This window comes from Cyprinodon tularosa, unplaced genomic scaffold, assembly GCF_016077235.1.
Source record: "Cyprinodon tularosa strain WSP-4 unplaced genomic scaffold, ASM1607723v1 ctg461, whole genome shotgun sequence".
Classification (NCBI taxonomy): domain Eukaryota; kingdom Metazoa; phylum Chordata; class Actinopteri; order Cyprinodontiformes; family Cyprinodontidae; genus Cyprinodon; species Cyprinodon tularosa.
The window spans coordinates 681500-701928 of record NW_024039187.1 but is presented as its reverse complement, the minus strand read 5'-3'; the positions used below and the strand labels follow the sequence as shown (position 1 = coordinate 701928).

The following is a 20429-nucleotide window of genomic DNA, read 5'->3' as shown; positions in this document are numbered from 1 at the left end:
ATCCCTTCATCAGCAGCCTCTGACCGGGTTGCCTCCTCGCGGTTCACCGTGGCGGCTGGTAGGTGTTTTTCATCTAAATAATCCAAACTGCAGGCAACAGGATAATAAAAGCGAACATATTCTGCCGGCAGATTTCTGAATTTTAAGTTAATTTAGGCGTCAATAAACTGTTTAAGAGGAGTGATCATAGCGCTCTGATCATCAGTGCTGTCTCTCTCTCCCTGCCAGCTCCCAGATCAGCTTCTCTGATTGGTTCACGCGTCGAGGAGCAAAAATTCAATTTTTCCATCTCGAGCAGCAGCACGTTTGCGGCGCGTCACGCACGTCAGATGCTTAGTCATTCGTTGCATTCGCCTGTCTGCTAAGCTCAAAACAACCGCGCCTGGCTTGACGGAGAAACCAGGAGAACAGCTGTGCATATTTACGACAGTGCACTTTTACTTTCGCCCTCTGGGGGGAGCCTCGCTGGAAAATCAACACCGGTTGCATAGTATACCTTTAAACCTGTTTTTATTTTTTTATTTTTTTATCTTAAAGTAGTTTTTTAAAGTAGGGCTTCAGAAGCACACCAGTAAACAATGTTATCTTTGTTTTGTCTCCATTTTTGGAGATTATAAACCTTTTAACATCCTGAGGAGTAAAACTGTTTAACATTTATAATTCAGATCATCTGGGGATATTGTGTCAGTCTACGTAAACCAATCACTTCACTTTCAGCTTCTTTAACTCTACAAACATTTTTCACCTTTAGCTGATCTTCTAAAAATAAGCATTAAGTTAGGTCATACTACCATCTAAAACCTCTAATTTTTATTTGTCTATGTTTAGTTTTTTTTTTTTTTTGTAAACTATATTTAACTGCTTAACAAAGATCTACCAAATCTGTAACTAATGATTAATTATGGGGATTTCTTATCTCCTTTTAACTATTTTATATGATGTGTTTATTACTCCTCAAACTACGACTTTAGTTAAAAGACGTTACTTCGTTCAGCCAACTGGTTGATGAACATAACGTTCCTAACGACATCAATTCTAATTCATAAGAGGCCATTTTGTCTCTATGTATATATGCATGGGGGAGCGGTATCCTAGCCTTCTGAGAAGGCTACAAGTACCCGGTTCGATCCCCACAGCCTCCACTCTGGGTCCCTGAGCAGGACCCTTAACCGCACACTGCTCCTCGGGCGCCGCACAATGGCAGCCCACACGACTGCTCCCCAAGGAGATGAGTTAAATGCAAAGAGTGAATTTCTCCATTGTGAGATCAATAAAGTTAAATTATGTTTAAATATTATATGCATAAAAATACAATAAAGTGTTAGACACATCATTTGTCTTTTTTTATTTCACACATACCTCAAACAGCACAGCTAGAGCTGTGATCCTGCCTCTGTCCCGGATGGCTTCCTCTAAAGAGTCAAAGTGATGCGGTTCATAACAGTAGATCTGCATCTAGAGGAGAAAAAACAGATCAGATGAAAAGATACGACTGCCCTCTTTCAGTCTCAGAATGTTGTCCCCCATTTAAGAACAGGGTGAGGTTTTGGGGAACATTTTAGACATTGCAAATCCGTAAACTCTGAGAAGCTCACTGCAAAAGGTCATTTTAACAGACTCTAAACGTAATTCGTTTTTACATGATCTCAAAGATTCTATTTAGGCTTCTTTAAAGTGTAACTTACCCTCTGCGTGGAGGTGATGGTGGGGGTGGGGTTGGTAGCAGGGAGGGCATGGCCGCTAACTTAGATAAGCCATAATGAAGCACAGTGGGTGACCAGGGCTACAGTATGCAGATAAAGTAGCAGCCATTCTAAATGGCCCTTCCAAACGCCAGCCGAATGGCAGCCCACTTCCCTGCATTTCACAGCGTAATTCCCTCCAACGTCAGGCCACTGGCCTTCTCCTGGGCATGCTTTTTTTTTTTAATCTCTAACTCCACCCTTTCACTGAATTTCACGGTCTGACCAGGAGATGGTGCTTCTCTTTAGATCTTAATGTCCACAAATCATGACAGAAAGAATGTTTTAGATGTTTAAAAGGAATTGTAGGGGAACAGCCAAAGACCAACGAAAGACTAGCCCAGGACCAGCCAAAGACCAGCCAAGGACCCATCAAGGATATTGGGGAAATTTTAAATGGCTACTACTATAGTTGTGCCATTGACAGATCTTACAAAGAAACTTCTCATTGTCACTGAAAGTTGAGTGAGGTGTTCTGGACCCTGGGGGCCGGGGCCTCAGTTGTAGTCCCTTCTTTTGAGGCCCTGACTTAGTGATGCCTAAAGGTTGAAATATACTCGCGTTTTGGGTTGTCGCACCGGTCTGTGCGTGCCGTACGTGAGCCTATACAACCGCTGTACCCTTTTCTAGTTGACGCTGATGTAGGCGCAGTACTCTCAAAAACCACAGAGGGGCAGCGATCAACATAAAGAATGGAAACGTAGAAAAAAAAGAGAAGAAACAGTTTAAGTCCAATTTCCGAAATAGCCTAGCACAGTATTGTTCATTTAAGGATTGATTATTCAAGAATAATAGGTTTGTTACACAGAAATATACAATGGAATAAAACGGCAGGTTTACCTGCTGCACACAGAGAGACGTGACGATGGGGAAACCAGCCTGCCTGTGAAGCCATACAGACCTTTTTCTTTTTTTATAACATATCTAAAAAAAAAACGTTTTATTACAAAAAATGCTGCCTTTATTGTATACTATGGGTAGTTCCTTCAGACTTTATCAAGTGGGAATGCTTATGCATTCCCACTTATTGTTTTTCTGTTTATATTTATTATTATTCCGTAGGTTTTTCTTCGTTTAACTAGTTCAACAGTTTTCAGCCGACTTAAACAAATTTGGTATCAAAATGTTCAGCTTGTTCAGGAGAATTCTGCTATATCTTTTGGTAAAGATATTGTTTGTACTTTTCGTGATATTCAGCTTTTTCTGCGATTTTTGGCCCCATTGAAATGCATGTAAAACTTCAAAAATTCCACTAAAACTTCAGCTACTTTGCCCTTTAACTACTTCAGCATACTTTCAGCTAGAAACACCATTCAACTTTTAAAATGTGTCCGTGTCTTTCTGCTATTACTGTTTAACTCGGCTTTCAGCTAACTTTTACAGTTTTGCTTCAGTGAAGCTTCAAACTTTTAAACAATTTTTACAAATTTTCAAATTTATAATGGAAGTCTATGGACGGAATGTTCAGCTGCTAGAGTGTGCCACTCTAGCGTTTTCAAACATTTCACTCATGCCGAACAGCTTCAACTCACTCGCTCATTTTTTACCCTATCTAGATAAATTTTACATCAAAACGTAGGGATTTTTGTCAGGATTCAGAAAATGTAATCCTCATCTGTGTGGCATTTACGGTTTTCCGACAGTTTGGCCCAGACCACGAAGAAGTCCACACTTCTCCAATAGAAATCCAATGAGAGCTCTCTGAAAATCCGAACTGAAAATTCAAAAAAACAGACTTTTTCGTATCGCTCCCATTCGGGAACCGTTTGACGTAGCAACACGAGCCTTCTGGAAGTTGTTCCTCAGACCTTCCTAGCACTCACATTGAAGGAAGTGTGTCGATATCTTTTATCGTTTAGCTAGGAAAAAGGTTTGTTCGGGGGTAACAAATCTGTCCGAACCCCAAAATCAAGACTTTGACATTTATACACTTTTTTACATCGTCACCACGCCTAGACGAAATACTCTAGAAATATGAAAGTTACACCAGTTGTGGTGCAAAGATGGCTGACGCTCACGGTGAAAGAATTTTTTGAATACCTAATACGGTTTTGGCTCACCGCTTGTTTGTTCGGAGGGAAAGTTTTGCTTTTGAGAGTTCTGCTCTACCATTGTGCTGCATGTTATTTAATGAGACTAGGAGGATTTCTCAAACCTTTTTATTCCTCCTTCCCATTAAGGCTGTGAATGAGCTACATCCATGAAAGTTACCCCAATTGGAGACAAAGGAAAGCTGTCCCTTAGACTGAAAGAATTTTTTGGATACCATTTACGGTTTGTCTTCAGCACTCGTTTGTTCGGAGCTGCTATTCCCATTCAAAAAAGCCTGAGAGGAAAGGAACGAAAGTGATGCGCATGTCTCTCTGTCACTGACAGGCTCGTTAACGTCGTCAAGGTAACCGTGCTTCAAAGAGATTTTACCTCCACCACTTTAAACAGCACATTTTAATCTAATGGAGGGAGACAACACTGATTTAACATTAGGAAGTGGATACAATATGACTACTGGCCATGACCCTTCCCTTCACACGCAACCCTGATAGACTTTCAAAATAAGACTCCGGGGACCCTTCAAAATAAAAGCCCCTAAATTAAACTCATATTTTTTTCCCAGCATATGGCTCAACATTATGACCCAAACTCAACCACTTTTTTAAAAATGAGACTCTAGGGGGTTTTCAAAACACACCCCATGGAAATTTTCAAAATAAAAGCCTCCCATTGCCACTTTATCTACTGCCCTTATAAAAGGGGAAAAGAGTAATTTAACGATTGGAAAGTCATCAAGTATCACTGCTGGGTCTGACCCTTTTCTCAACACACAACCCTGCTAGACTTTCAAAATAAGACTTCAGTTACCCTACAAAATAAAAGCCTCTATATTATACTCGTGTATTAATTGATGCAAATGGCTCAGCATTATGACCCAAACTCCACCAGCTTGTTACTATTAGACTCTAGAAGCCTTTTTAAAACATACCCAGGAGCAAATTTCGCAATAAATGTCTCCCATTTACGCTCTAATACAGCATCTATTCAACCAATAACATGGAAAACCAGTGATTTCATATTTGGAAATGGATTCTATATCACTGCTGGGCATGACCCTTCCCTTGACACACATCCATGATAGACTTTCAAAATAAGACTAAAGGGAACCTACAAAATAAATGCCTCTTCCTTACGCACACTCATTCATTGTGCCATATGGCTTGTAGCTATGACCCAAACTCAACCAATTTCTTCAAATTACACTACCAAGGCCTGTGGACCACACACCTCAGTGCATATTTCTTAATCAGGTTCTAAGATTTATACTGTAATAAAGCATCTGCTAACCTTGTAACATGCAGTCTAAGCCTGCCAACGGTGCTTTCATTACCACAGCGGCTCGTAACATGCAGGTTCAATTTTTTTTTATAAATTCAGCTCCTTAAGTGGTATTAGCTCTCTTTCTATAAGCTTCTCTCTCTGTCCTTCCTCTGCTTCTCATGGTCAGTCTTGCACAAAGGTTTGTAGATTTTCAATCCTCTAAGGATGACACTGTTTTCTTTATGCTGATCAACCGACACATTTTAAATAATTTTCCAGTTGTTTTGCCAAGTCTTGACATTTCCACATATGATTTCAAAATGTTTCTTCCAATCCTTAAGCTACTAATTTTTTCTTCAACCAGATAAGATTAAAGTTTTTCTTTGTAATTTCTTTTCTACTTCAGCTAATTTCATACTTCTCAGCCTATGTTGTGAACTTTGGCTTCATTCTGCTCTGTTTCTGGACAGGAATTAAGCTTTTCTGTTTGCTGCTAATTCATAACACGCCGGACATATTTCTGGAAAGTAGGTAAACCCCCCTTCAAAATTTCTTTATACATTTTGCTAGAAACTTGGGAGACATTATATTAAGACCCTTCTAGTGCCCACATTCAAGTCTTTTTTTGATATCATGTATGGTTTGGCTGTGCAGCTTTTAAGATGAGTTTGTTTCTGCCATTTTACTGCCAAATGATTCTACCCTACAAAATCTTCAGATGATTCAATTGTTTTCTGCAGTTTGAAGTTTCTGATGACTTCCTATCACATTTTCATATGTTCTTCAGGTAATTTCAGCTTTTTTCATTCAGCAAAAGCATTCCCACTTTGAAGTTTCTCCGAAACAGCTTTTTCTAGTTTATACTGTATGTGATGGAAACCCTATAAACTAATAAACTCCCCTGTTTGCTGCTTTCAGTCGCTGAATAAACCGGAAGAACTCTGCATTTAACCACATTGTTCCACTGGAACCTTCTGCACCATTTGACGTCGGTGCAGGCAGATTTGTTAATGGAGAACAACTTTATATCCTCACATTTGGGACGAGGCTGGCACACAAGGCCGAGTTACAAAAGTTTAGAGGTGCGTGACTAAGCGACGCATCCTGTGCAATGCAGTGAGTATAAACCATGCTTAAAAGTGGAGCTGGTGAGGAAGCAGAGGACAGACGACTCTGTATGTCTGAATGAATTGCTTTTAAACTGAAACACAGGACTATGATGATGACACCTGTACCAGTGACGTAGGCAGGAAAACGGCAACCATTCCACCACTTTGGCAGCAAACAGTTGATTTTGGGGGTGAGTTACACTTTAATACTGCTGCGGATTTGAACTGCCACTTTTAAAAATGTTAAATGTCAAAGATTTAAAAGTTTAAACAGACATAACATGTTTAGGATTTTTTTTGGTACTGAAAAAAAAAGAAAAACATATTTAAGACAAATGCTGAGAAAAGAAATTGTTTTAAAAATCCAACAAACAGACGATCATTAAAAGGCTTTTCTGGTCATACTGCCTTTCTAGAGCCAGATGAACCCAGCTCCACTTTACAGACACACATTCATTAACGCAGATGGATGTGCCACTTGGTGCCTTGCCAACAGGCACATCAGCATTGGCAGGTCGTAACCAGAATCGTACTTACAACATTCAGACCTAGAGGTTTGATTAGAAACACTGTTTAAAAGTCAACAGAGGACAGACTTTACAAATAAGATCTCACCTCTAAAGGAGATTTGATGCCTTCCAGGCTGTGCTCTGAACCCTCTGAAGAGGCATTGCAGCGCCCCCAGTGGAAGGTGATGCGACCCACTTTGAACTTTGACCTCAGACCTCCTCCACTGACATAGAACTCTCCATCCAGATTGACGGCCACTGATATTAGAAAAGAAAAAGATGTGCTGGAATAATCTGACATCAGAGGATCATATGAAATCATGGCAAAGATTCTTTGATGGAACAACAGAAATTAGACAAAATGTCTAAAAAGCAGAAGAAGAAGCAAAAACAAATATTCTCTCAATCATTTTAAACAGAACAGCATAAAAAAAATCCTCTTTTGGGGCCTTTCAGAATAATTATCCGTCTTTAGAGTTGATCCTAATATTACAAACAAGTATTAGGGCCAGGCTAGAGATTTTTTTTTTCTATTTCGAGAATAAAGTCGTAACATTTTGAGAATAAAGTCATAAAATGTACAAGACTAAAATCGTACAATTATGAGACTAAAGTCGTAACATTACTAGAATAAAGTTGTTTTATTACGAGAATAAAGTCGTAGTATTAAGAGAATAAAGCTTTATGACAAATCTTACAAGAAGCACGTTCTTCCCTAAATGTGGAGCATCGTGTGAAATTATACTTTGGCATCGATTTGAAAAAATCAGGAAATCTTTTAGCAGCAGCATCAAACTGGGCAGGAGGTCAAAGTGGACTCAGGTTGCTGATTGGTGGAGCTGGTTGGCCGTCATCTGCTGGGCGGAGCTCCAAGCTTTCTTTCTGAAATGGCTTGTGGTATGATGACTTTATTCTCATAATGTTACGACTTTTTTCTTGTAATATTATGACTCTCTTCTGGTAATATTACTTAATTCCTGTAATATTATGACTTTATTCTCGAAATAAAACGACTTTATTCTCATAATATTACAACTTTATCCTTGCAATGTAATGACTTTATTCTCAAAATAAAAAAATAAAAAAAATCTCTAGCCTGGCCCTAATACGCCGTTGTAAAATATACTTTAAAATCAATACTATCATGACTGACTCTATGTACGCAGGCTATATGTCTGCTGATTAATGCAGTTTAGAGATAATTCCCTTTGACTTCCCATACCTGTCTTGCCATCGTTCTTGATGGTGGTGCCTTCAGGCGTCGGGATCTCCCACCCATAAAATCGAAGTTTCTGGTACTGAAGCTTAACTGGAGCCAGGTTCTCGTTGATGTTGATGGGAGACTGCTTAGCGCTGCTGCATAACGGGAACTTCTTGGCCCAGTTTTTTTGATTAAGGGTTCCTGGGGGGCATACAGAGAAAAATCTGTAGTGATGCTGCTATAAGCTTAGGCTGCAGGAGGACATGGGGACCAGTTTTCTCTCCTATTCAGTCCACTTCTAATCTCCGATTCAGCAGTTTGTAAATTCAACTTCAACTTCCTTACGTTTTCTCAGCTTTTTTTGTTTCTTATAATAGCTTCATCTTTTCTGGTTCTGTTTTACTAATACTAAAAAATTTATTTATGGAAATGTAATTGATTAAAAATTTGTTAAAGATCCCACAGATCATGACCAACTCCCATTACTGACTTAGTGAGCCTGAAGGATGATAAAACACAGAAACTACAATGTGAGATGGGCACTCAAACCATCAGGTAAGGTCTGCTCTGCTTAGAAAAATAGCTTTCTAAATAGGAGTAAAACCAATTATATCAAGAGCAAAGCGTTACGCTTTATCCCAGCTGGGGTGGCGAAGGGTGCTGGTGCCTATCTCCGGCTGTTTACGGGTGAGAGGCGGGGTCCACCCTGGACAGGTCGCCAGTCCATCGCAGGGCAGCAAATGGACAAAGAAGACAAACAACCTTTCACACAACCTCACACCTAAGGACAATTTAGAGAAGCCAATTAACCTAACAGTCATGTTTTTGGACTGTGGGAGGAAGCCGGAGTACCCGGAGAGAACCCATGAATCCTCATGGAGAATATGGAAACTCAATGCAGAAAAATCGAACCCAGAACATTCTGGCTGCAAGGCAGTACTATGTAGCCTGTCAAGGGAACCGATCCTTTAAGGTGTAGTGGAGGATTCTGCCAAATTTTTGAAAAGACTCTCTGCTTTTTTAAAAATGCACATGCAAAACCCTGTACCTGCTACAGAGAGGCAACGTCTATTAAACACGTGCGAGAACGTGGACAAGCCCATTTCTCCTTGTGCATGCTTTGTTTAAATGTTGCTGTTTGCATTGCTTACAAAAGCTGTGGAAGCATACTTTTTCCTTGGCCTTTTGTGAGATTTGTTAGCGTGCCTTTCCTCGGCCTAAATACGGTTGATTGTTCAGAAGTGTTGTACCAGTCAAGATTGGGGATGACAAATAACAGTTTCCTCCCTACTCTAGAAAGGCTGAAGGGAGGGTCATGAGAGATAAGAATGAGTTCACACAGTGTTTATCTGGCTAAAATGTATGTCCTTAAGGAATTTAAGTGTTTTTTTTCTTGGGAATGACCGAATGCTTGTGTTTGAGAAAGTTCTTTGTGTAGGGTTGGGATAGTTCCAAGGGACAGTTTGTGTGTTGGGAGTTGCTGTATAAATGTATGTAATGAGTTTGCCCCAGTCAGAGCCCTATCTCTCCGGCTGAGGGCGTTAAATACATTTGAACATTCTCTTGCAAGTCTCAGCTTCCTCCTAAACTCCACAAAGCTTACCTTCCAAACAAAGATTTGCATTTTTTTTCACTATGTCAGGTTCATGACCGGTAAGTGAAAATAGGGACGTGCACGAAGGACGGCCTTATGGAAACATATCACCATGATTGACAGTTAGGAGGACCGCTGATGATCCACCTGGAAATAAAACATCCTCCACTATACCTTTTATATAAGAAAGGCAGTAAAATTATTCCTTTCCAAATTTAGAAAAAAAGTAGACCTGCCAAAACAAAGTCAGAGAAGTCTGCAGACTAATGTTCTAATGTTTTAAAAGTCTTTTAAGTTTTCCTGCCATGGCCATAAAGATCAGTCAAATCTCAAACACAATACTACTTCAGGAAGTCCCAATAAATCAAACGGCCCTTTAAAGTGACCCTCCATCGATAGCAATGCTCCACCTGTAAAGGAATCAGCACAACTTAAAAACCCTGAAACATGATGAGCGAACAACAACGACACCTGAGATGTTTTTTTCAAAGCCTGACAATAGCGGGTGTTGGAGCAACAGTGATAGGAGGATGGAGCATGAAATAAGCTTTTATAGAACCAACTTGTCTGAAAACGTTCTTTGTATTTAGTCCAAAAGTCTTTTTGTTCAGTTTTCTAGTTCACTTTCAGCTGGAATGGAAAATATAAGGATCTATCTCATGTTGATGATGGACCATTAATGGTGATCGAGGAGGCGTCTAACCATTAGCTGCACAAACAGCTGGTTTCTCCTGTGTCCAACGGTCTTCTTGTCTTACCTAGTGGCTCTAGTTAGTTTCAAAAGGATGTTAAGGCTTTAAAAGCTGCAGGTTTTTGACACATTGATCTTTGTTTACAACAAAGAAAGTAAAGGTGTCTGAAATAAAGAACTATTATAAAGGAGATGCCTTTTCTAACCTACAGTGGAGCAGAAACTTCCAGGCTAATTAAATCCCTAATATTAGCTCAGTAAATTCCCAGTAGGCCTCTGAGGAGGAAAACATAATTATCTTTGAATGAGGAGGATTTTAATTCTTTATTTTTTTATATCTTTGAATAATAATACACTGGTGGAATAGGTAAAAGCAGCAGGAAGTATGGCTGCATTTTAGTAATTAGTAATTCATCTAAAAGAATTGACGAGTTTATAGATTTAGCCAGGGAGGATTTACCATTAGGCAATACTATGCAGTTGCCTAGGGCCCCAAGTTCCTGGGGGCCCCATAAAACTCTGTTTCCATGTATGGTTAATACAACTATTCCTTATTTATGCACATTAGTTATGTTTTTGATTAAAATCCTTTGGCTAAAATGCCATCAGAACGCTGATAATATTAAGTGTGTCTCAGCCCCCCCTTCAGTGTCCACCATATTGGATCAGTCCATTTGCTGCACATGTTCAGAAAGGTCCAAACAGACAGCAGCAAACCATTTGAAAGAGCAGTGTTGCTAACTGAGCTGTTTAGTCTCTATATTTATTTTTTCAGACCCCTCTAGCACTTTGATTTCTAAAAAGCTCCTAGCGCCAAACCTAGAGACTTTTTTTCTGCTACTGGAGACTTTGGAGACAACATCTAAAAGCAGCGAACTCTGCTCTCCAGAGCAAGTAGAATGGTAACCCCGCCTCCTGCTCTCCTCTATCTTGTCTGCTGTCATAATTCATGCAGCTATTATTTCATTGAAATGAAAAATGGAGAACAGATAAGCAGATCATGGCTTGTCTACAGTGAAAAGAAGGACTGGGTTATTTACTTTGGCCTTTTTGGAAACACAGGAAGGAGCAATCAGCTAAGTGAGCTTAGTGCTTGGAAAAAAATCTTTCATTCCTTTAGAGACAGCATGAAAAGTCAGCTGAGTACAAACATAGAGAGGAAAACAAGAAGAAAAGGGACAAGAAGAGAGGGACACAACCTAGAACAGATAATGGATGTCTATTCTATTAACATTTCTCTATCTGGATAATGGGTCTGTTTTATGTGTGTCTTCCCAATTCAGAGGGCCCCCTGATTGTCTTTGCCTAGGGGCCCAAATCTCCTAAATCTGCCCCTGGGTTTAGCACAAAATGTACAACCTCGTGCAAAACAATGTAAATAATTTTACTATTTTTCCTTGGAATAATTAGAAATATTTTTTATTACATCTGGAAGACGTTTTTCCTGCTTATGTAATTTTTTACAATAATGTTCAAACTGTTTCTAACTGATTGTTGTCCAGTAATTTGAATTATCTAGCTTGTTTATATCAGTTCTGGGTTTTTATGCTCTTGGATGTTCTGCGAAATGGCTGTTCTCATGTTAATACATTGGGACACTTTATTAGAGCTGCACAGGTGTCTGAGGAGTACGGTAAAAATTTTATTACATGTACCTGAGACACTGTTACAAGTTTGACGACGGTATCTTATTTTCTTATCAGGGGTTGCTTTCTGTTTTAAACAGTTAAAACTGTCCTCTTGGTTAATTAGTGTGGAACAATTGAGGAATTCACACACATGATGATATGGTAACAATTGTGGTGCGTTTCCAAATAGCCTTAGTCTGGAAAAGTCACCTTGGTGGTTCATTGGAGCAATAAATTAGCCATGAATGGAGTCCTGCAGTAAGCCAAAGCTTTCTGTCAGTCTGGCATTGACACTCTGGCATTATAGCAACGGTAATAGCCTCTGATAGCATTTTATAACTATTACCACGATACAGCTGATTCTCTGCATTTGATTTTCTCTTCTAGTGAGAAAACTGTAGCTTTCACTGATTTAAGTGAACAGATTGCATTTAAAAGTTGGAAGTGTGTGGATTGTGAGGTGAAAAATGTTGAGGTATGTCTGTTCTTAGCGTTACAGGCTTCAAACAAATGTCATGAGAGATAAAAATGAGTTACACAGCCTCCTTCATGGCATGAATGGGAGGACTGTTGTTTTGAGGAGATCCATCTGGCCAGTGAAAGATATATTAACCTAACAGCAAACAGCCTTGGTGAACTCAGGTTGTTTTTCCTCCAAATGTTCAAGTGCGAGAAAGTCCTTTATGCAGGGGGTGGGTTGGTTCCCCAGGGGGGAATGTGCGTTGAGACAGTCAGAGCCCTATCTCTCCGTCTGAGGACGTTAAATAAATTTGAACCTTATTCCTTGCATGAATCTTGCATCTATAGTAGTACTGCCTTCAGAGTAGTTTCCGTTTTTGTATGAGTCAGAACGTCATTCTGCCCCTACTGACGGAAGCTGACATAAACATCCCCAATAGAGTCTGCAAGGAAATGCTAAATGCATTTGCAGCTAGTTTGGGCATAGTGACCAAAAGGGTTGAGCACCGGATCACCACGGGTTCTGTAACATTAGAAAGGTTATCATTATACAAAGAAAACATAATGCCAGAGATGCATCATGTCTCTAACTAGACGTGTGAAAAACATTTGCTACAACTGGATGGCCTTATCTATTTTGTGTGCTGGCATGGTTAGAATTTGGAAAAAACAATGAAATTGATTAAGAATTGTCATGGTCTTGGTTCTGTTATGCTTTACTTTGCTCCTTGTTTTCTAGTTTTATTGGTTTAATTCCTATTTTGTTGTAGTTTCGAGATTTATTTTAGTTCTCAGGTTTTTCTGTTGTTGTCCTCTGCTGCCCTCTTGTGTGTGTTCCTTTCTCCTTGGCTTCCTCATTGTCTCCTTTAACACCTGCTCCTTATCCGCTCGTTAACCCTGCCTTTGTCTCAGTCAGCTACTTATACTCTCCCTCTGCTGACACTCTTTGTTGGTTCCTTGTCGTTGCTGGATCTCAATGCTGTTTTCGTCCAACCTCGTCTCTCCCTGGCTCCCTGTGATTATTTTCCTGTGATGTCTCCATGGTTCTCGTTGAGTTTACATTATTAGTTGTTTTTTTTTGGATTCCTGCCTTTGTTTACTGTTTTTTCTCCATTAAACTGCAAGAAATCTTCTCAGCCTCTCTGCCTCTGCATATGGGTCCGCAAACCTCAACCAAACCTTGACAACAGTGATACATTAACCCCACTGCTCAAGTAGAAACAATGTCTTTTTCTTTTTTCTACTACAACCTTTTTCCCCATTTCTAGAATCTGCTATGGTAGAAATCCCAGCAGTGCTTAAGCCGGGCATACACTGTAGTGTAGTCATTGTACTCAGCTATAGCTCAAACTGTACAATAAAACCCCAGGGTTGAAAGGTTCACAGCTCACAATGTCTGTTCTTATACTGTACGGCCCGATGCTAAGATTCAGTCTAATTACTCAAACTCTGAAAAACTCCAGACAATTTTCTCCAAACATTTTCTCCCAGAACATTACAAAACAAACAAGACCCTTAAACAGAGACTAGTGCATCCAAAAGACAAACCCCCAGACCTGAGATGAGCGGAGTGGTGTCTGGAGTTCAATGCAGTGAGGAATGCTCTGATCTTTACATTGGAAAAACCAAACAACCTCTCCATAGATGCATGGCCCAACACAGAAGAGCGCCCTCCTCTGGACAAGACTCTGCTGTACATCTGCACCTTGTGGACAAAGGACATTCTTTGGAGGACCAGAATGTTCACATTTTGGACAAAGAAGACAGGTGGTTTAAGAGGGGTGTGAAGAAAGCCATCTATGTTAAGAAAGAAAAACCAGCCTTGGGGGGGGGGGGACTCAGATTTCAACTTTCAAAAACCTACAATGCAGAGATGGAGTTAATTCCTTCCTGCTATCATTGCAGCCCCAACTACTTTACAGGAGAGCAGAAGACCTCGCCAAAACAAGGCTTTGTTTTTACTCTGCTCTATAAAGCCTGGAACTCAGCACTATTTCTGACATTTTGAATTGAAAAAGCTTCCTGGATGGGAAGAGAAACGTCTTGAAACTTGGATACAAAGTCCAGTGGATTGCTTTTTCAATGTTTTTGAATTTCTCACACTGTATGTCTAAAAACCACACGTCGGACTCAGCGCCGAGATATGGAGCTGGTTGGAGTCGTCAATATGGAAGAAGAAGCAGATGAGTTCCGTTGTTTGTACATATGCAGTGTGCAAGGTTCTGGGGTCTGTTTCATGAAGCCGGTTTACTGAAAACTCAAAGTTCAACCCGTCTCAGTAACCATTCTCCTCAGAGCTGACCTGGTGTAACCTTCCGCTGCAAGCTGGATTGTCTTGAGATCTTAGTTTTCAGTCTCACAACAAATCCATCATGAAATACTTTGCTAATACATCCATCTTGTAATCACCAGCAGGTCGGACCAATGACATGCCAGCAATGTTTTTGAGGCGGGACATGTAAGATTGACGACAGTGCCGGGGCACCTGTAGACCTGTAAATAACACAGCTGACTTGGTTTTAGCTGGAATAGCGACAATTTGTAATTAAAAAAATTAGCAAAGAGAAGTACTTTGAGCATTTGTACATGGAAAAGATGTCTGTGCTTTTCTTCCGATGGGGTAATTTGATTTATCTTACTCCACTAGTTCTGAAAATATCACGATTCGATCCTATGATTGGCTGAAAGTGTATTATCGAAGGTGGATACTAGCTGGCATGACACCCAATCCGAAATATTGTACTAAACATATTGTAGGCTTAAAGTCATAGGGAAATGGCCATTCCAACAGTTGCATTTCCGAATTCTACTGGGGCCGATTTCTCTGAGGCATCGTTGCTAACCAGTTAGCAACTTAGTGCTAGTAGGTTCCCAATGGGAAATTCCATTGGGACCAAGTAGCACTAAATTGGTGACTTAGAAACGACACTGTCAAGGAATGCTATGGACAGCGGAAACATGGAAGAGGAGGAGAGTTTAGTGTCGGAGGTCTTGAATGAGTCTCCTCAGTCATTCATTTTTTATTTAGAGGAGGAAAGCGGGGACAAAGATGTTCTGGAGCTTGGTTTGGTGTAGAAGGCTTACAGCCGTACATGTTTGAGCCCTTGCCTCGCAACGCTGCCAGTTCTGTTAGCTCTACGCCTGCTGAAGACACAGACGTCCATCCCCGTGAACACTGGGATGGAACTCAATGGGAAAGGAAATGTTTCTGATTTCTTATTTCAACCGTTGCGTATATTAGCTGTGACATATGAATCAAGATGCTATGACCGAAAAAATTTGATTGACAGATGACTGTTGATATTTGATTGGCAGAATTTAGGTGTTCGGGCTGACGTATAACTAACTGGCCTGCATAAGATAACAGAAAAAGCACAGATTTTAAGACAGGATTTTTTTTTTTAAATAGAAATTTTTACTAAATTTTGGGACAATATGGTCTGATAAAGAGTACATTTATATACATGTTTTAGCCAGAATGATTTGAAATTTAAATATGACTTCCCTACGACTTTAAGTTTTGCAAATACTTAAGCCTCGTTACCCTCTGTATACTACACGATGCAGGACACACCATGAGGCTGAAGCTCAGCCCGATCAAAAAATTGTCACACTTTTAGAGAATCAGCACCAAAAGGGCAAAAACTTGCGGTGTATGCCCGGCTTATGGATCAGCCATAGTTTCCAGGATCTTGATATGTAGGCCTGAGTGACCTGACCATGAGCAGAGCTGCAGGCATCTTCTCTGGATCATTTGCACAGCAGCAAACACACCAACAAAAACATCAGCTTTACCTCAAAAGTGTAATCAGACTGTTCTTCTGGGACTTACCCGCATATGACCAGTCAATGTCTTCAGAGAACTTGCGCTGATTTCTGTATGTATATCCTCCAGCTGTAAGCAGAAGAGAACAATACACCATTACAAAAACATTAATGATTAGTTCAAAGCAAGGGAATAGTTACAATTCTTTAAAACGTCTGACCCTTAGTTGACCCCATCCAGATTCTACAGCAACAAAACCTCTTCTTTTTTTGACTTTGTATCATCCGCTAGGTACTTTTCTTAACTTTTAGATGAGTTTTTAGAGTTCTTATTTGATTTGGTGTTGAATACTGACAGGGTCATCATAGTGGGAGATTTTAACATCCATGCTAACATTGAAGGGGATAGCTTAAATGTAGCTTATAATCATAGAATCTTAGAAGATATTAGCTTTGTTCAGAATGTGCATAGTCCAGCGAATTCTCTTCTTCATACTTTGGACCTTGCGCTGACTTATCTCAATTATTGTAAATAAATAGCAGCATTTCCTCACACCCTTTTATTAACCTTCAGAAGAAGGTTTCACTTTACCAGATCATTATCAGATAGGTAGAAATATATTTTAAAGAGTATCTTCCCCTGTTTTATCTCCTCCATATCACTGAACATTACTGAAGAGAGCGCTCATTAAATGTTTTCATCTTCACAAAGTGACACTGTTGTTGGTGGGCTTACTTCTTCTCTCCACACTGACTTAGACAATGTAGCCCCTTTGAAAAAGGAATTTGTTAATAAAAAACTGACTCCCCAGTTGAACTTAGAGTTGCATAGTTTGAAGCATAACCCGAGGAAACAGGAGGGAAAATGACACTCTTTCCAGATTATGTGGGCTCAATGTAGATGTGAAAACAGTTTACAGCTTATTGAAATTATCCTGTAAAAGAAGTACAGCATATTTCTCTTTATTAATAGAGAAGAATAATCCTAGATATCTTTTAATACAGTTGCCAAACTCACCCAGAGCCATAGCTCTGTTGAACCGTCCATCCCACCTGCACTTAACAGTAATGAATTTGTGGGATTCTTTATTAATAAGATTGATATAATTAAAAATAAGATCATTAGCACTCCTCTAACTATGATTGGTTTGTCTCTGGAGGGTGAGGCAGCATGAGGTAGTCATAAAATCTGAACCGGGTTTAGACTGCTTTGATCCAGTCGAACTTTCAGTTAGCAAAACTATTGTCTTCATCTAAGCCTGCAACTTCTATGTTAGATCCAGTTCCAACCAGTTTAGTTAAGGAAGTATTCCCTTTGATCTCCTCCTTCATTTTAGATGCGTCTCGGAAAAAAGGTTTAACCCAGTGATGGCAGCCCACTGCTCCCCAAAGGGATAAAATAAATGCAGAGGTAAATTTATCCAATGTGAGATCAATAAAGTTAAACTTTATTATAACTATTTATTATTATTATTATTATTATGAATCTCTCCCTGTTACAGGGATATGTACCAAAGGCTTTTAAGGTTGATGTAATTAAACCTCTGCTTAAGAAAACATCTTTTGACCCAGATGACTTGGTTAATTATAGACCTATATCCAATCTTCCTTTCTGATCTAAAATTCTTGAGACAATAGTTGCCAAACAAGTGTGTGATCACTTCCACCATAATGAACTTTTTGAAGAGTTTCAGTCTGGCTTTAGAGCTCATCATAGCATTGAAACAGCTCTGGTGAAAGTCACTAATGATATTCTCATGGCCTCAGATAATGGACTTGTATCTAGAATTATATATGTTTGTGAATGGGTGAATGACTGAATATAGAGCAAAACGCTTTGGTCAAGGCTTCCGAGTTAAAGAAAGCTCTATAAAGTACAGGCCATTTAGCATTATTACTTGTCCTGCAGTGCTTCATTTGTTTAAGTTGGTCATAATATTCTTTTAGAAAGACCTGAACACGTGTGTGTGTGTCAGTGAGAAACAACAAAGCATTAGTTGGGATGGGATGACAAGGCAGATAAGCTTTAGACATTAATTTATTTCAGTCCTATGAAGGAGGTGAGCTTCTCCATTAGGTTAACTTTTAGTGACACAGAATTAATAACTTCCACTTCTGTTGGAGCACGTTTCTGTGCTCTCAGAGCTTCGACAGAAACTTTTCTTCAGACTTTAAAACACAACCTGCCAAGCTGCTTTATTACCCTTGACAAAGACCTGTCTGGGATTCTTACATCCTTTAAAAGGTGAAATCTTTTGTAATTTAAAATAAAATATTTAAATTAGAACCACAAAACAACAAAAACAACCAAACAACAAAAAACTCCCTTTTCTGTAGAGAACAGGTTTAACATTTAGACAACCGTGAGGTACAGCCTTAGAAAACAACCTAAACCCTCACAAACCCTGGAATGAACCACAGGAAGTTCATTCAGTATCTAGTTACAAACTCTTGGCCTAATGGATATTTTACATCAAAAGGCTCCTCAGCATTGAAAGCTCTGTTAGACCATATAAAAGTCTATTTTATTGAAGGTGGCTGTGTGGCCCGACCTGGTTGTTCTTTCCAGCTTTGTTATGCAGCATACTTTACCACAGAAGACCAATCCTGCTCCTCTAAGCTAGAGATGATAGCAGTCTAATCCAGGATTACATGTTTGATACTCTGCAGAGGGCAGAAAACTGCTACTCTATAACACATTAGCTTACATGACTGCTCTTTGTAAAGGTATTTATACAGTGAGGAAAAATATAAAAAAGTAGGCATCACAGAATGTGCAGTTAATGTCTAAAAAACATGGAAAAAAGACAAAAAAGTCAACCTGAGAAACCAGTTTGTCCAGTTTAGCATTGACCTGCAGCACTAACACATTTACTGGTCTCTCACCCCAAGGAAATGTGCCCCTCTTCTAAATACTTTTTAAGCAATGAATAAGTAGATATTTGTTTCCTTCTGCATTAACATACATAATGATGGTTTAAAGTAGGGATGCACGATATAATCGGCCCCCTATCGGTATCGGCCTGTATCAGCCTTAAAACTGAATATCGGACATCGGCCACCCTACCGATATTTAACCCGATTTTTTATCAGCTTCTGAGTTTCTAAAGTCTAAAAACAAAACAAAAAAATACTACTTCTTCTTCTTCCTCAAAAACTTCTTTTTTTTACATACTTAAAAACTTCTAAAGACGAGGGAAAAAATATTGATACATTAAAATATCTTCATATGCTGATATATTGCCATTTAAAAACACCATATCAATCTCTTTTACTAATGAAATATTGCTATATGTCATCGTTATGCTACGAAATCCCCCAAAAATTCACGAAATTTTGCCATATTTTTATATGTTGATATATTGACGCGGTATCGATCTATTTTACTAACAAAATCTCACAAGAATTTGCAAAATATCACGAGAGTTTGTAACAGAACGATGAAATTTCATGAGATTTTGAAAGTAAAATAGATCGATACCGCGTTTTTAAAAATCTATTTGATATCAGCATATGAAAATATATTTGAGTATATTATTTTTCAAAGTGTCAGAAATGGATAACAAAACTGCTATTTTCAATGACTACTTATTTTTGTCCAGCTTTAACATCGGTATCGATATCGGTTATTGGCTACATGAGTTTTAAAATATCGGCATATCGGATATCGGCCAAAATCCCAATATCGTGCATCCCTAGTTTAAAGTAATGTGGGCAGTAGGAATGATGTAGCAGAAGGTGTTCCATAATTGACGGGCACTGCTGGGTGATCTGTTCCTCGCTTTGGGTCCTTTGCTGGACATCCTGTTTCATTTTTCAGTGCAGCAAAGTTGGTTCAGCATCAAATCTTTTGAAAAACGAATTAAAAGGTAAAGAACAAAAGATGCAGCAGTTCTTTTTTAACAAGAGATGTTTCAATGGGAGTGACACTGTTTGCATTACATTTCTATCCCATGACAGGGTTGGAAGATTAGATCCAGCTCATCAGATGAAAGGAAACGTCATCGGGCTCAGAAGAACAGATGAGGAGTGAGCAACATTTTGAAGAAACGTTCGAATTCCCACTTCCTGTTGTCACAACTAATCTAAAGGTTTCACAAACAAAATCTGCTGGTGCTCCTTCATGTAGAAGACTGAAAACGGTAAATTTAAAAATATCAATATTCATCTTGGAGCCCATAAGAAGAACTGAAGTTACTTTAACATCATTAGCGGCTAACCATCCTCTTTAAAACCACACTAGTTATATTTCATTTAGCCTTTCCATAACTGGTTTAACTTTCCGACCAGGTGAACAAAATAAATCCACCAAACTTCTTTATCTTTAGACTTTGTCTCATGAACATACTTCTTTTCACATTGTTTTGTTCTTTGGACCATTATGACATTATGACATGTAACATTTATTGAGTTGTTTAA

General features: G+C 39.2%; 1 protein-coding gene across 1 annotated transcript in view; it reads right to left on the bottom strand.

Annotated features, from left to right (window-relative positions):
- Positions 1-20429, bottom strand: part of ptprz1a (protein tyrosine phosphatase receptor type Z1a) — a 132743-nt gene that overhangs the window by 64173 nt on the left and 48141 nt on the right. The window contains 4 exon segments of the mRNA XM_038301119.1: positions 1360-1455; positions 6779-6930; positions 7895-8074; positions 16078-16140. Coding sequence (XP_038157047.1) covers positions 1360-1455; positions 6779-6930; positions 7895-8074; positions 16078-16140 — 491 coding nt within the window.